The sequence below is a fragment of the Pipistrellus hanaki genome, assembly GCF_964339955.1.
Source record: "Pipistrellus hanaki genome assembly, chromosome: 13".
NCBI lineage: Eukaryota > Metazoa > Chordata > Mammalia > Chiroptera > Vespertilionidae > Pipistrellus > Pipistrellus hanaki.
The window spans coordinates 29758325-29775112 of record NC_140515.1 but is presented as its reverse complement, the minus strand read 5'-3'; the positions used below and the strand labels follow the sequence as shown (position 1 = coordinate 29775112).

The following is a 16788-nucleotide window of genomic DNA, read 5'->3' as shown; positions in this document are numbered from 1 at the left end:
AAGACCCTCCTCCTATCTTAACATTCCTGCTGTCAGTGCAAAATCTCAGGCTCTTGCATCTGATTGACACACACACACACACACACACACACACACACACACACACCCGCCCTTCAAGAGATACCAGACCTGCAAGTATCTGGCATTCTCTATTTCTACAGTTGGAGGTAGGATCTGCCTCATATGGATTCCCTGAGAGAGGGAATTACTATGTTCCCTAGAAAAGTAATTTAGGAGTACACATCAGTATTTATGATGGTTTGTGTAAGGTGGATTCCCAGAAGTAGAATTACCAGGTCAGAGGGCATGAACACATTTTTATGATAAGAGGAGCAGACCCATTGACCTCAACATTTGGAACTTGGAGCATTTTGTTTACTTGGATCAATCTTTCCTTTTATACATCATTTATTAGTTATACTTAGTGAATAGAGTGTAATGTTTTTTAGAACTTTAAATATTTGAGGTAGGGAGAGACTGTAATCTCCCATTTTTAAAAGGAGAATCTCTCTTTTCCCCATCCCCTTCTTTTTTTAAAAAATATATTTTATTGATTTTTCACAGAGAGGAAGAGAGAGGGGTAGAGAGCTAGAAACATCGATGAGAGAGAATCATCGATCAGCTGCCTCCTGCACACCCCGTACTGGGGATGTGCCCGCAACCAAGGTACATGCCCTTGCCCGGAATCGAACCCGGGACCCTTCAGTCCGCAGGCCGACGCTCTATCCACTGAGCCAAACCGGTCCCAGCCCCATCCCCTTCTTAATTAATTTTTTCCCTTCTGGGTTGGGAGCCTAGGTTTGTGCTAGAATTTGAAAAATGGATACCATATTCTCTTAGATTATTTTAAGTTTTATTTTAAATTAGTTAGTATACATACAAACTTGTAGCAGTGTGAAGAACTTAATATTTTAGTTTTCTTCTCTAAACTCCCCAATCCTATATAAAAGTAAATATCCATAAACTCTTCCCACTCTTCCCCAGACCTCATTTGTTTTAGTGACTAACCAGTATTTGTTTCATGTTAGTTGTTAAGGTGTTAAAATAGGTGAGTCTCCATGGCAAACAGGAGGCTGCAGGTTGGCTTTAGTGGCAAGTGCTCTTGGCCGGTAGCCAAAGAATCTGGGTGTTAGTTCCAGCCCCACCTCTAATTCACTGTGACCTCAGGAGCTCCATTTCCTTTATGGCCTTGCTGGAAGGGTGAGGCTTAGACTTGAAGCCATTCCATGGCCTGTTAAAGTGCTGCCTTTGCACTGCCTGTGCTCATCCTCCTGCCAGAATGGGAGGCTGCAAAGGCTAAAACTCTGACCTGTATTCACATGTTGAGGAGATGTAGTTAAATGTTTATTAAATGAGCCCAGAGCTGTTTTTCTTGTGGGTGTTTTTGTATGTAATATAGACTGTTACGTTGTTGCCTTCTTTTTGAATAAATAAGGAATTTGCAAGGCCCTTGTCTAAAAAGATTAGCTTAATATATTAAGAAGTTGAAAATGCTGTATGTAGAATGTAATATTTCTGAGTTCTCCAAATCTTCCCTCCACTCCTTAAAGTTTTAAAACTATTTTGAGTTGGTTGGACTCCATGGTAACATTCTTATGAGCTCTCAGTTCAGGTGGTCTTTACAGCAAAAGGGGTTGGGAGCACTTAGCAAAGGTAATAATGTAGGTGCAGGGAGAACTTTGTAAAGCCAAGTACAACTTCCCTAGAAGCAAATTAATCATATTATTAGACAGACTGCTTAAGCAGCTGGTGAAACAGCGGGAACATGACAATTTTGCTTCCTTAGTTACAAGAAATGATAGTGTTCTTGACCTTCACCAGAACAGGGTCATGGAAAGGGCATCTTTATACAGCCTTGTCAGGTTTTAGTGAATGGAATCTGCGGTGGCAGTTTGAAAGCAAATGCCTGTGAGTTCCCCAACCAACCCCTCATCATTTGGGTTGGACACTGGTCTGGGAGATTGCTGAGGAAAAATGTAAATTAAGCTGCAGGGATTCTTTAACATGGTAAGTATAAGGATCCTGAATAAAGCAAGACTGTGATATTGAAGCCTTTTCTCCTTCTCTCTGTTTCTGTAGGGGAAGCCTTCTGGTAATGCAGTGTATTTCACAGGTACTTGTTTTCCGAGCAGTTAATAAAGTAGCAGTGGATTTAGACACCTATTTGAAGGAATTAATTTTAGTGTCTACTGTGCTTAGCACCTAGCAGATTATTTATTTATAGGCACTTTCTTTTGAGTATGCTGGGTAAATTCAGGGGATCAAAAGCCGTTTGCTTGTTTATTATTATTTTCAGCAGGTTAATCTGCCTATTAACAGTTTGTGAACCATATTGCTCTTAAAAACATCATTGTTTTTACATAATTATAGGTAGTGGTTATTGACTTCGGATCTTTGTTTTTGTGCCAGTAAATTTAGGGCTACAGTTTCATCTTTTTTAAACATATTATCACCTACAAAATTGAAGAACTGATTAATTTTGTTATAAATGGGGCTGATATATAATATTCTGCTTTGATTCTTTCATTGACTTTATACTAATAAAGAAGAGCTGGACTTACCAGTGTTAAAGAGAAGTAATTCTTTAGGAATGTGGCACATGGACATTATAAGGTTTTAATTCTCTGTGTGAGGTAAGGGGTAAGCACTTTAAAGACCAGCTGCTTCCTGTGGATTCTTCTCTCTGTGATTCAAATTTCAGCACAAAGAGAGTTTAACTCTGTCCTTTGACCTTTCATTATACTTGTTATTTAATGATCTTTTGAAATTAAAAATAAAAGCAGGATGTAGTACATTTCAGTTCAGGATGGAGGTGTCCTCTACTTGAAACATTTTACCCACTTAGGCATTTTTTACATTGTTCATTTTTTCACTGGGGATGTTAAGGAGAAGTCGGAAGTTCCTGATTGGTATTTGTAACATATCAGGCCTGCGCAATTTGTTTTTTTTCAGAGGGTGTGAACTTTGTTGCCCTATTAATAACATGGGAATGTTGCAGCCAAAATCCAAAATAAATTACAGTTTAGAAACTCTTTTTAAATATTTGCTCATTAGCCCAGTGCTGCCTGTGGGCATTCTCTTCATCTTTTTGCAAATGACTGTGTATAAACTACAGAAAAATTTTTCTGAGGATTATTTCCTTTAACAATGCTACCAAGGCAGTGTTATATTATGATGAATAGAGAAAGTTCTCACTCCATGTTAAAATGTATGAATTTTCCCATCAACCTCATAATCCCAGGCATGTCCATGGAAGCCAGTATTCCTTGATTTATAATCAACGGTCACCAACCAGTGGTCTGCGGACCGAGGTCCGAAAGGTTGGTGACCCATGGTTTATATAATAAACTTACAAGGCAAGGTTGCACGGTACCGATATAATATCTAATTAGCAGACATGCACAAGAGTTGAGTGAAACAAAGAAAGGGGTAGGCAGAGTCCCAGGATTGAATACTGTAAAAAAAACTTATTTATTCCCGAAGTTTAAAAATGTTCACTCACTGAGCAGTTATTGTGGGCCTAATATGAGCCTGGCTTTGGGAGTAAAAGGAGAAATAGTAAATGTACCCTCATGCCCCCCGAGGTAGGCTTCAACAGGCAGTTACAGTAAGTGCCCTGGGAGAGAGAGATGATGCAGGAGCTCTGGGAGCTCAGAGTGAGACATGTATGCCAACCTGAGGGAGGGTTTTATTAAACTGTCTTAGACAGACAAACATTTGTGTATTGAAGCAAGCATGGTTAACATTAGAAAGAATGTGAAGTGGCACAGCTTATTTTTACCCATTAAGCTTGAGTCACACAGACCAGGCCTTGAAGACCTGCGGCTAAATATACTTTTACCAAGCTGGCTCATAGTTTAATTGAGTCCTTTGGACTAGCAGTTAGTAGTCCTTTGGATCAGCAGTTTCCTGGTCATAGTGCAAGTACTCTGGCCAACATATAGCACACACCTGGGTGGGCATTTATACTTCAGTGTGAATTAAAAGAGCCTTTCCTGTTCTTTGCAACTTGAGGTTGAAGGAAGAGAAAGTAGGCTAAGACTGTCATTAGGTACTGAAAAGGTAGACAGGAAAAAATGGAAAGCAAACACTTCAGTAGTCAGAAATTCAACTAATATTTTTTATATGTTATGTAGATTTCTTTTATTTGTTATTTGTATTTATTTATTCATTTTTAAATCATTGCCCAAGGATATTTAGAGAAAGAAGTGGGGAGGAGAGAAGGAGAGAAAGAAACCTTGATGTGAGAGAGAAACATCAATCGGATGCCTCCAGTATGCACCTTGACCAGGGATCCAACCTGCAATTTAGTATGTGCCCATTTCCTACCTTGATATCTGTTCATAGTATTAGGCTCTAATCTACACAGCTACAAGAATTTTTGAATTTCCATCATAGCATCACTTTGCCTTCAAACTGCCCCTAGTGCAAGTAAAACACACCACACCTCTCTTAAGTATTTTCCCTTTACTTGTCACTTCCAGAATTAAGCATCCCTTTGTTGAATCCCATGAATATTTAATGCTGTTCATCCAGCTACATTTATTGAGAGCAAATTTGTTGAGGGTTTTGCGCTTCTCATATAAAAGGAATAATAAAATTTGTAAGTGTATTCCTTAACAGGCGAGGGAGCCAGAATCCCAGAGATTATAAACTATAGCTCAGGCAGAATTGCAAAGCTGGCAAATAGCAATCTTAAGTGCCCAACCCACACTTTTTTCCTTTTAGCCTTCCATCCCCACCCTACTTTACCTCAAGAACTGAACAAGCCGAAACCGGTTTGGCTCAGTGGATAGAGCATCGGCCTGCGGACTGAAAGGTCCCAGGTTCGATTCCCGTAAAGGGCATGTACTTTGGTTGCGGGCACATCCCCAGCAGGGGGTGTGCAGGAGGCGGCTGATCGATGTTTCTCTCTCATCAATGTTTCTAACTCTCTCTCCCTCTCCCTTCCTCTCTGTAAAAAATTAATAAAATATATTTTTTAAATTATGCAATTATGTGGCTTTTAATATATTTATAAGGTTGTGTACCATCACCACTATTTAACTCTAAAACATTTTTATTATACCAAAGATATCTTATACCTCTTAGGTAGCCTATCCCCCACTCTACAATACCCTATCCACTTAACAATAGGCAACCATTAATTTACTTTCTGACTTTTTTATCGCCTAGCATATCTGGACATTTTATATAAATGGAATCATACAATATGTGGCCTTTTGTGTCTAGTTTGCTTTCACTCAGCATAATGTTTCAAGGTTTATTGATGATATAGCATTAATCAGCACTTCATTTATTTTTATGATAATACTAGAGGCCTGGTGCATGAAATTCATGCATAGGAGTGTGTGTCCCTCAGCCCAGCCTGCACCCTCTCCAATCTGGGACTCCTCTAGGGATGTACAACTGCCCATTTAGTCCTCATCCAGGAAGGATTGGGCGTAAACGGGCAGTCGGACATCCCTTTCACAATCCAAGACTGCTGGCTCCCTACTGCTTGCCTACCTGCCTTCCTGATTGCCCCTAACTGCTTCTGTCTGCCAGCCTCCTCTGCTGGTCTGGTCACCCCTAACTGCCCTCCCCTGCAGTCTTGATTGACCCCAACTTCCCTCCCTTCCAGGCATGGTTCCTCCCAACTGCCCTCTCCTGCTGGCCATCTTGTGGTGGTCATCTTGTGTGTTGGAGTGATGATCAATATGCATATTAATCTTTTATTAGATAGAATAGAGGCCTGGTGCATGAGTGGGGGGGGGGGGGTCAGCTGGTTTTCCCTGAAGGGTGTCCCGGGTCAGGGTGGGGGTTACCTTGGGGCGTGGGGTGGCCTGGGCGAGGGGCCTGTGGTGGTTTGCAGGCCGGCCACACACCCCCAGCGACCCAAGCGGAGGCCCTGGTATCTGAGGTTTATTTATCTTCTACAGTTGAAACTTTGTAACCTGGAACAGAGCCAAGCCTTCTACTTGCTCCATGGGGGCAGTCATCTCTGTTGGAATTTATGTATCTTCTATAATTGAAACTTTATAGCCTTAAGTGGAGGCCTGGGCCAACCTATGTGTGTAGCCAGAGAAACCCAAGCCTCCCTCCTGATCTTTGTGGCCATAGCCATCTTGGTTGGGTTTATTTGCATATTTGCTTCTGATTAGCTGGTGGGAACGGCCTGTGGGTATAGCTGAGTGATGGTTAATTTGCATATTACTCTTTTATTAGATAGGATATCCTAAGAAATCCAAAACACCAATCAGAAAGAATGTATGCACCCCTATATTCAAAGCATAATTTACAGTAGCTAAGATCTGGAAACACCTCAAATGCCCATCAGTAGATAAGTGGACAAAAAAGTCATGGTACATTTGCACAATGGAATACTATGAGACTGTACAAAAGAAGGAACACTTAATTTGCAGAGTAATAAAAGACTCAACCACAATTCTAAATGTTCGTTATTAAAGAAGGATTTAATAAGTGTACGCTGATAAAGTGATGGCTAGTTACTTTTTCTTAATTATAAATAATAAACAGCTACCAATTTCATGTACATGGATTCTGAAAAATGTATTCTCTAAGATTTGAACCTTATCACATCTTTTCTAAAATAGTTTGTCTATCTGCTTATCTCTTAACCAGGAGAGAATTTATATGAAGCATTTTGTAAAGTAAAAAATCCCTATGAGAATGTTGATTCTGTTCTTTATTATAGTGAATTTTTGTTGATAAAATTAATGCTTAGTAAAGAAAATATCTTTTTATAACTATTCCAATAATTAATCATGATATCCTTTATAAAATTAAGATATATTCACTTATCATAAAATTCATCCTTTTAAACTATACAGTTTAGTATAATTATAAGGTTGACAACTATCACCATCTGATTCTCAAAAATTTTCATCATCCCAGAAAGAAACTTTATACCTATTAGCAGTTAATCCCCTTTCTTTCCATCCCCTCAGCCATTGGCAACCACTAACCTACTTTCTATTCTGATTGGTTTGCCTGTTCTGAAAGTTTTATATAAATGAAATCATAGAATATATGGTCTTTTTTTAATGTTTTATTTACTGGTATTTACTTATTTTTGTTGTTAATTCTCACCTAAGGATATTTTTTCCATTGATTTTTAGGGAGTGTAGAAAGGGGAGAGAGGGAAAGAAAGAGAGAAATATTGATGTGAAAAAACACATAGATTGGTTGCCCTCCAGCACGTTCCCAGACCAGGGCCTGGGCTGGAGAGGAGCCTGCAACCAAGATTCATGCCCTTGACCAAGATCAAACCTGGGACCATTTGGTCTATAGGCCAATGCTCTATTCACTGAGCCAAAATGGCCAGGGTGAATATATGGTCTTTTGTGACTGATGTAATCAATGCCGTCAAATGTATCAGTACTACATTCCTTTTTATTGCATGGATATATGGTACATTTTACTTATTCATCAGTTGATGGACATTGGATTTGTTTATACTTTTGAGCTATTATAAATAATAGTATGTGAACATTTTTTATAGGTTTTTGTGTGGACATATGTTTGCCTTTCTCTTGAGTATATGCCTAGACATGGAGCTGGGAGATTGCCAGGACTCTTTCTCATGGGTACTAATCGCAATAGTTTTCAGTGTTATGCAGTTCTGTTTGCCATCTTCTACAATGTTATTAGAGCATTCCTTCTGGAAACTTACCTGAATGAGTGTTTTATAGGTAGCTTTGGAGACAGTGAAAAAATTCAAAGATCATCTTTAAAAAATTATTTTGGTAGCTTTTTATTGTGTTAAATTCTGCAGAGAAAACTTGAAAATTCTTCCCCCAACCCTTGCATGTACAGCATTAAATCAGCTATTTTATGATTGTATTTTCTTTGTACCATCTTGTGCCAATATGATTCCTTTATCATCCTGGGTCCATTCTAGAACTACATTAGTTAATCACTCAAGGCCACTGGGAAAGTAAAAGGCATGGTCCTTAGGCCACCACTAGGCATCTTTCTGAGCCCCCTTATATTCCAACCCACTTTTTGCCCACAGGTACCACGTACACAGACTTCTCGGCCAGAATCTCCAGGGATGACCAGCCCCTCCCCACGCATCCAGATAATCTCCACGGACTCTGCAGTAGCCTCACCTCAGCGCATCCAGGTACCTGCACCAGTCCCACTTGTTTCTAGCCACCTGCCTAAAGGTTTCATTCACTAAGGAGTTGAGTCTTAGGCATCAAGTATAATACAACTTTATTCTTTAAAAAAATAAAGGAAGTTTACATTTATTGAATTAGCTTTTTTTTTTTCTTTTTTTTTTTAATTCTCACTTGAGAATATGTTTTTTACTGATTTGAGAAGGACGTGAAGAGAGAGACATTGACCTGAGAGAGAAATACTGCCTTCCGTATATACCCCAATTAGGAATCAAACTCACAACCTTTTGGTATACATGATGACGCTTCAACCAACCAAGTTACCCAACCAGGGCTATTGAATTAACTTTTAATATAAAAGTCTATAAACTGTTATTTCAAACTATTGGAATGAAGTTTTATTTTATTATTTGTTATGTTTGTCCAAATTGAGAGGTAATAATATGTCCTAATGGTTAAGAATATGGGCAACCTAGAAAATTAACTTTTCAGTGCTGCACTTGTTTCATTTAGAAAACATATGTAACAACAATTAATAATAATATTTACCTTATAAGGTTATTGTGAGGGGTCAATGGTATATTGCTTATAAAGTGCTGAGAACAATGCCTGGAACTTACTAATGTTTAGTATGTTCTAAGTATTTATATGTAATAACTATTATTACCAGTATTGTTGTTGTTATTAACTAAATAATATTTACTTATGGGAAGTTTAGTCTTAGCCAGGACTCTGAACACAGCTGCCTCTGGTCCACTGGACAAAGAAGATATAAGTATTGAAAGTAGGGTCAACATACTCAGGTTAAAGATTCATAATTATTTCAACAAGCTGAATCAAAAGCCCAAATCAAAAAATTATGAACAGAGATGAATGGCAGGAAAGAAAACATTAGTTGTATAACATGAGTTTAAAATAATACCAGGATGGACAGATATTTGAATGAATAAGTATAAGAGGATTGTTTTTATTTACAGTTAATTTCAAGCTCAGTACAAGTGAACAGTATGAAAAAACACAGTGAACAATATGATGGAGTAACTATATAATTTCTATAGTTTTTGCTCACTCGTAAAAGTGATTTTATGGACTGCATTATAAACTAAGCATAGAAGAGTTCTAATAAATAAAATGAAATAAGTTAAAAATTATATTCCGTTTATGTCTGTATTCCATAATATTTTATCATAATTACAAGAATTCATATACTTGTCACTTTAACTTTACCTCAAGTAGAAAACACATGTTTGAGTATTTGGAAATTCAGAAGTAATAGCCTGACATTAATGCTTTACTATTGACCAGAATTAGGACTTTATATAGCTTCTAGATGCCTGGTGCACGAATTCGTGCACCAGTGGGGTCCCTCGGCCTAGCCTGTGGGATGGGGCCGAAACCAGCTCTCTGACAACCCTCGAGGGGCACATGCCAGGCTAAGGGACCCCACCCTTGCACAATTGGAGCAGGCATGTCTGGCCCGTCTCACTCAGTCCCGATAGGATGGACCCCCGCAGTAAGCTAACCTATTGGAGTGTCTGCCCCCTGGAGGTCAGTGTATATCATAGCAGGTGGTTGAGTGGCTTTAGCATATCATTAGCTTATTATGCTTTGATGGGTTGAACAGCCAACCAGATGACCAGACAATTAACACATTAGACTTTTATTATATAAGATATTAGTTTATATAGCTAAATTATTTTTTCTCTTTTACTTGTTTTAATTTGCTGATTGTAAACTTTAAAATGGGTCCTTTAGCCCAACCAGTGTGGCTCAGTGGTTGAGCATTGACCCATGAACCAAAAGGTTGTTGGTTCAATTTGCTCAGGGGTATGGACTCAATCCCCCAATAGGGGGCATGCAGAAGGCAGTTGATCAATGATGTTTCTCTCTTATCTGTGTTTCTATCACTCTATCCTTCTCCCTTCCTCTCTCTCTCTCAAAATCAATTTTAAAAAAATATATATTTTATTGATTTTTTTACAGAGAAGGGAGAGGGATAGAGAGTTAGAAACATCGATGAGAGAGAAGCATCGATCAGCTGCCTCTTGCACACCCCCTACTGGGGATGTGCCCCCAAACAAGGTACATGCCCTTGACCAGAATCGAACCTGGAACCTTTCAGTCCGCAGGCTGACGCTCTATCCCAGGGGTCCTCAAACTTTTTAAAGTGGGGGCCAGATCACGGTCCCTCAGAGAGCTGGAGGGCCAGACTATATGAACTACTAATTCCTACTGTAACACCTCGGCTGCGCTCACTGCCCAAAAAACCTGGCGGGCCGGATCAGACTCCTCTGCGGGCCGCATGTGGCCCGTGGGCCGTAGTTTGAAGACCCCTGCGACTGAGCCAAACCGGTTTCAGCTCAAAATCAATTTAAAAAAATATTTTTTTTAATTGGGTCCTTTATATCAATAGTTTTCTATAGTGGGTGTTAGGATCCTGCCTAAATAATTGTCCTGACTGGAAAAGGACCTAACTTTGCATTCAATCATGGCTACTACGTCATGGTCCTACATCCATCTGAGGGCAGATGAGAACATAAAGGGTTCCCCAGGAGACTGTCAGTAGCTAGTGTATATTTCAAGAGAGTATACATTTCCCCTATATTGATATAAGTAGAATCTTTTTTTTCTAAGGGCCGTTCTAGCAACCTGTTCTGTATACAGTTAGACTATTCCCATTGCCACGTATGCAGGTCATGGTGACATTGCTATCCTGGCTAGAGTGCAGTAGGTTCTTGTAGATTAATTCCCTGGTGTTGAGCTTTCAGTCTCTCTAGAGAAGATAACCCATTAGCATGATTTTCATATATAGTAATTATAATTGAAAACCTTTTTATTGTTAAAAAATTTGGACTGCATTTTAAGGTTTGAGTGTTTGTTTGTTTGTTTAAGAAAAATTAATGTTATAGGATAATTTCTCGGGTCTTGCTTTTGGTGCTGATGGCTTTGATGAAACTTTATTTCTAGCCCTGACTTCAGTGATGATTCTCATGCCCTGAGATCTGGGAAAAGATTAAGTAATATGATGTTTTAATGAATAACAATGCTTGGAACCCAAATAGTAGCTTCTAGCTTCTGTGATACGGTTGAGAGGAAAAGATTATACTATAAAGGCAATATTTAAGAGCTTTGACTCTGAATGGAATAGACTTAGGATAAAATCTTGTCTCCCCTCAGCTATGGACCTTGGGAAAAGTTTCAATAATCTCTATTTATAGCTGTAAAATAGCACCAAAAATAGTGTCTATAGAATTTTTAAAGAATCAAATGATATGATTTATTTAATCCAATAGAAAGCAAACATCAATAAATGTTAGCAGCCTAGTTATAAATTTTTTATTGTATTGTATAATTTTAAACTATGGAAAACAGTACATGGAAACCCATTATATCCTTTTTCTAGATTCACCAATTGTTTTGGGTAACATTCTGAGTGTGTGTATGTTTATTTTTGCTGAATCACTTGAGAATTAAAGAAATCACTCTTTGCCTTGCATAGTTCAGTACTTATAAGAACAAAGACATTCTTTTACATAATCACCGTAGTTTTCAAAATCCTGAAATTTAATATTGAAATATGCCTTATCTAATCTATATTCTATATGCTAAAATGTCATAGTTGTCCTTTATAGCGATATTTTACCATTCCAGAATCTATATTACTGATTTTAATAATGATGATACTAATTAAGGTATGGTAGTCAACACAAGACCAACATTGCTAGTTATGCAAGCCAATGGAAAGTGAGCTGAAACATAGACTTGTGTTCAACAGTATCATGTTATTCTAATGGCTGTAAAGGGGCTTTGGGGCAAAGTGAGAAGGGTGGCATTCCTCAAAGTGGGAGAAGCTAAGATTAAGAGCTATTGTTTTTTGGGGGTACAGCAGTGTTGGGTGGGACCTGTGGGAGAAGATGGGAGATTAAGGAGCCCTGGCCAGTGTGGTTCAATTGGTTGAGCATCTTCCCATGCACCAAAAGATCACAATTCCATTCCCAGTCAGGGCATATGCCCAGGTTGCGGGTTCAGTCCTCGGCCAGGGTGTGTTGCTTGCAGTTCTCTCTCACATTGATGTTTCTCACTCTCCCTCCTTTCTTCCTCCCCTCTTTCTCTTCCTTTCTTCCTCTCCTTCCCTCTCTCTCTAAAATCTTTTATTTAAAAAACTTACTTAAAAAAGAAAAAAGAAAAGTCATAGGGGAACACCATGTATCTGAGAATGAAGCTTAGCCTAAGCCCCTGGTCGCCAAACTGGTGCGCGAGCCACATGCGGCTCTTTGGCCCCTTTGAGTGTGGCTCTTCCACAAAATACCACGGCCTGGGCAAGTCTATTTTGAAGAAGTGGCATTAGAAAAAGTTGAAGTTTAAAATATTTGGCTCTCAAAAGAAATTTCAATCATTGTTCTATTGACATTTGGCTCTGTTGACTAATGAGTTTGCCCACCACTGGCCTAAGCCATTGAATCACACAGTAGCTTCTCAACAAATCTCACAGGTTTTCATCATATGTACATCTTCCCAGGTGGTTTTCAAATTGTGTTCTTTATTGCCTCCCAGATTACATAAACATTAGGTTCAATTTTTTTTTTTAATCCAGCTTTCAAAGTGATTGTGATAGATTAAAAGAAAAACACACTTGAATATGTCATGTTCCAAATTGGACACACCAGAGATCACCAGTGCACTTGTACTGCCATGTTTATTCTCTTTGGGGCTGACCGAGGTATAAAACTTATCTTACCACCTTTGTGTATTTTAAGGTTTTCCTGAGATATTCCTCCATATTCCCCATTTCAAGTTTGTGTTTTTCAGAAGACTATCATTGTATTCATTGTTTGACCTAAGGAAATATTTAAATTTGAGCTTATAAAATTCATTTAATACTTCTTTTATCTGCTCTATATATTGAGGTTTCAAATTTTACTAGGAAGGGGTTCTACTGTGTGTGTGTGTGTGTGTGTGTGTGTGTGTGTGTGTGTGTGTATATATTGTGTGTGTGTGTATATATATATATATATATATATATATATATATATTTTATTTTTTTTAATTTTGCAGTCTTTATAATGGTCCCCTGGGGAAGGCATATTGAGCTCTTAAAGCACCCCACTTTGTGTACTTCTCCCTTCTACCAGCTCTTTATTCCTATGTATTCCTTCTTTGAGCTTCCCTTACCTGTTCTCTGTGATTTCCATTTCCACAATCATCTGCTGTTTTTTTTCTCACTCTGATGTTCTAGTGGCCCCTCTCAGGTACTGATAGGGGCTGTTGCTTGTTTGTAGGTTTTGAATAGGTAATAGATGCATGCATGCCATAACAAAAACACCAGAGTAAGAGTAAAAGATGAGTAGATGAGTCTTCGAGTGTCTTCCAAAAGTTGGCCACCGTTAACATATACTTATTTATCCTTCAAACAGACTCTACATATGCACCTATAAGCACATGTATAAATACTAGTATATACAGCATATTTTAAAACATGTGTCAACATTCTGCCCACACTTTCTGTACCTTACTCTTTTTTTCTTAACATCTTTTGGAGATGGTTTTGTGTGATACACATAGGACTTCCTTCTCTTGAGTGACAATTTGATGCCCCATTTCATGGATGCTGCAAAGAATAATCTGCTTAATTTTAGCACATGTGAAAGTATTTCTGTATGATCAATTTCTCAAAGTAGGATTGCTGGGAGAAAGGGAGTATCCTTGTGTAAATTTTTTTTGTTGCTGTATACAGTAAGTCCTCATTTAACATCACTAATAGGTTCTTAAACTTCTGAGTGAAACAATGTGTAACAACCATTTTTACCACAGACTAATTGATATAAACAAATTTCTACAGTATTCATCAACACTGTAAGGAAACAACATTGAGTATTGTTCAGGGGACACTGTTATTGACATATAACATACTAGTTTTCAGGTGTGCAACATAATGATTTGATATTTGTATGTATTGAGAAATTACCACAATAATAAATCTAGTTACCATTCATCATCATACATAGTTACATTTTTTTCTTGCAACAAGAACTTTAAAGATCTACTCTCAGCAACTTTCAAATATACAATACAGTATTATTAACTAGTCACCATGCTGTACATTACATTTCTGTGACTTATTTATTCTATAACTGCAAATTTGTAATACCTTTTGACCTCCTTCACCCAGTGTGCTCACCCACCATTCCTGCTTGTAGCAGTCCCCAATCTGTGTTCGGTATCTAAGTTTTTTGTTCGTTTTGTTTTGTTTCTAAGATTCCACATGTAAGTGGAATATAGAAATTGGGTATTTAACAATATTAATTCTTCTAGTTCATTAGCATGGAATATCTATTTATGTCTTCATTTTCTTTTATTAATGTCTTATAGTTTCAGTATAAGGTCTTTCATCTCTTTGGTTAAATTTATTCCTAGGTATTTTATTCTTTTTGATGCAAGTGTAAATTGGATTGTTTTCTTAATTTCTCTTTCTGATAATTTGTCATTAGTGCATATAGAAACACAAAAGATTATTCCAACAGGTTTTTGTTTTTGTTTTATAAATATATTTTATTGATTTTTTTACAGAGAGGAAGGGAGAAGGATAGAGAGCTAGAAACATCGACCAGCTGCCTCCTGCACAGCCCCCACCGGGGATGTGCCCACAAACAAGGTACATGCCCTTGACCGGAATCGAACCCGGGACCTTCCAGTCCGCAGGCCAACACTCTATCCACTGAGCCAAACCAGTCTGGCCAACAGGTTTTTTTAAATATATTTTTATTGAGCCCGATTACTGTGGCTCAGTGGTTGAGTGTCAACCTGTGAACCAGGAGGTCACAATTCGATTTCTGGTCAGGGCACATGTCTGGGTTTTGGGCTCAGTCCCCAGTAGGGGGCATGCAGAAGACAGCTGATCATTCATGTTTCTATCTCACTCTCACTCTCCTTTCCTCACTGAAATCAATAAAAATATGTTTTTAAAAATTATCCACCTAAACTTTGTAAGGGACTAAATGGAGAAGTTATTTGTTTGATCATTTTCTGTGAGCAACACTAACTATTCATTTGAGTTAAATTTTATATTTAGGTAAAAGATTCATTTACCTTTTTGCATAGTTCAAAAATATTTTTAAAACAGATTTCTCTTATTTAATCATGTTTGCTATCGTCCTTCGTTGTGCTCTAATATGCCCTGACCTATAACAATCTGAAAAATTATATATATATTTATCTACACTTATTTACACATGTATATATGTGGTAGGTATGTATGTATGCATGTGTGTATGTATATATAAATAGTATAAGGTAGATATAAAATAGTATAAGAAAACATGAAGACCTGGTTTTAGTAGGGAAAACCCCCTTAAGTGGCTCAAACTCTCAGTAGGGTCAGCCTATATCCTTTTCTGGGCTCCCTGGGTTGCTCTTCATTGTCCTTGGGCCTAAGATCAGTTCTAAGAGTTACTTCCTCTTAAGGTTTTCTGTATGCCAGAACATTTCATGTTACTTGCAACATTTTCCCTAAACCTTTTTCTGGCTCCTTTCTTCTCAGCCTTGAATCTTATTTTAAATGCCACTTCCTCACAGAGGCCTCCCTGACCTCTTTCTAAAGTTAAGTGCCTGTATTATTCTCTCTTACCCCAGCCTGATCTTTTCCCTCAGAATATGTAGCATAAACTGAAGTTATTAACTAGTTGAACTGTTTACTTATTTTTTTTCCACCTTAAAAGGTCATGAGAGCAGTAGCCATTTACATAATGCCTGTAATCTAGCAAAGCACCCAGCACAGATTAGAACCTGTAAGTAGTTGAGAAATTAATGAAGGAGTGAGTGAGCCTTAGAAAATCTTAATTTTCCCACTGGGAGAGAGAGACTTGATGAACTAAAAGTCTAAGACAAGACAAGTGAGGAGAGAAGTATGTGATAGCTCAGTGGGAGGAAATACTTTTATCAAGGTCCTCTTATATTCTGGGCAGTGTACCAAGTACTTCTACAAACATCATATTTTACTTTCCTAGTAATCCTTTTTCATAGATATGTAAACAGAGGTTCAGAAGGCTCATATAAATGCTCCACGCTGATACAATTAGAAACTAGTAGAGCAAGCATTTCATCTATGGCTCTAGCTGCAAAGCCCTATCTCAGAATTACAAACTCAGGTGTTTGCAGGACCAGGATGCCAAGGTGTAGGGATTGAGAGGAACCAAAGAGCTTGTGCCCCTGGCTCTAAAGATCTAAAGAGGCAGCTACACCCAGCCAGCATATGCCATGGAGGAACTGGGCCCAGATGGCCAGAGCTTCCAGTTGGTCAGGAGAACTATAGATCTGATTTTTATGGGAAATAAAAATCAGTTTTTTTAAATTTTAAACTTTGGAAACAAAAGATATCCAGTGGCTTGTTGTTGCCTTCAGGTGGTCCATTTGTAGGCTCTTCTTTACAACAGAAATGATGAGCCACCCTGGCTAGAACAGAGAGTGTGGAAAATAACAATGTGTCACTTCACATTGAGGTCCTTTGGGAGTAGAACTAGACAGGACCTTGGGCTAGTAAAATAAAGTCAGCTCCACTATAATGTGACATGCATTTTTAAAATTTCCTACACTATTCATTATTGTGCAATGGAAAACAGGGCTTATGGAAATCTCTGTCTCTCTGTCATCACATGGCCTTCTTATAAGG

General features: G+C 38.1%; 1 protein-coding gene across 4 annotated transcripts in view; it reads left to right on the top strand.

Moving 5' to 3' along the window:
- NR2C2 (nuclear receptor subfamily 2 group C member 2) overlaps positions 1 to 16788 on the top strand; it is a 56638-nt gene that overhangs the window by 17339 nt on the left and 22511 nt on the right. For all 4 annotated transcript variants that reach the window (XM_084902592.1, XM_084902590.1, XM_084902593.1 and 1 more), the window contains one exon: positions 8018 to 8128. In XM_084902592.1, the coding sequence (XP_084758718.1) occupies positions 8057 to 8128 (72 nt within the window). In that variant the 5' untranslated portion in view covers positions 8018 to 8056. The remainder of the gene's footprint in view (positions 1 to 8017; positions 8129 to 16788) is intronic.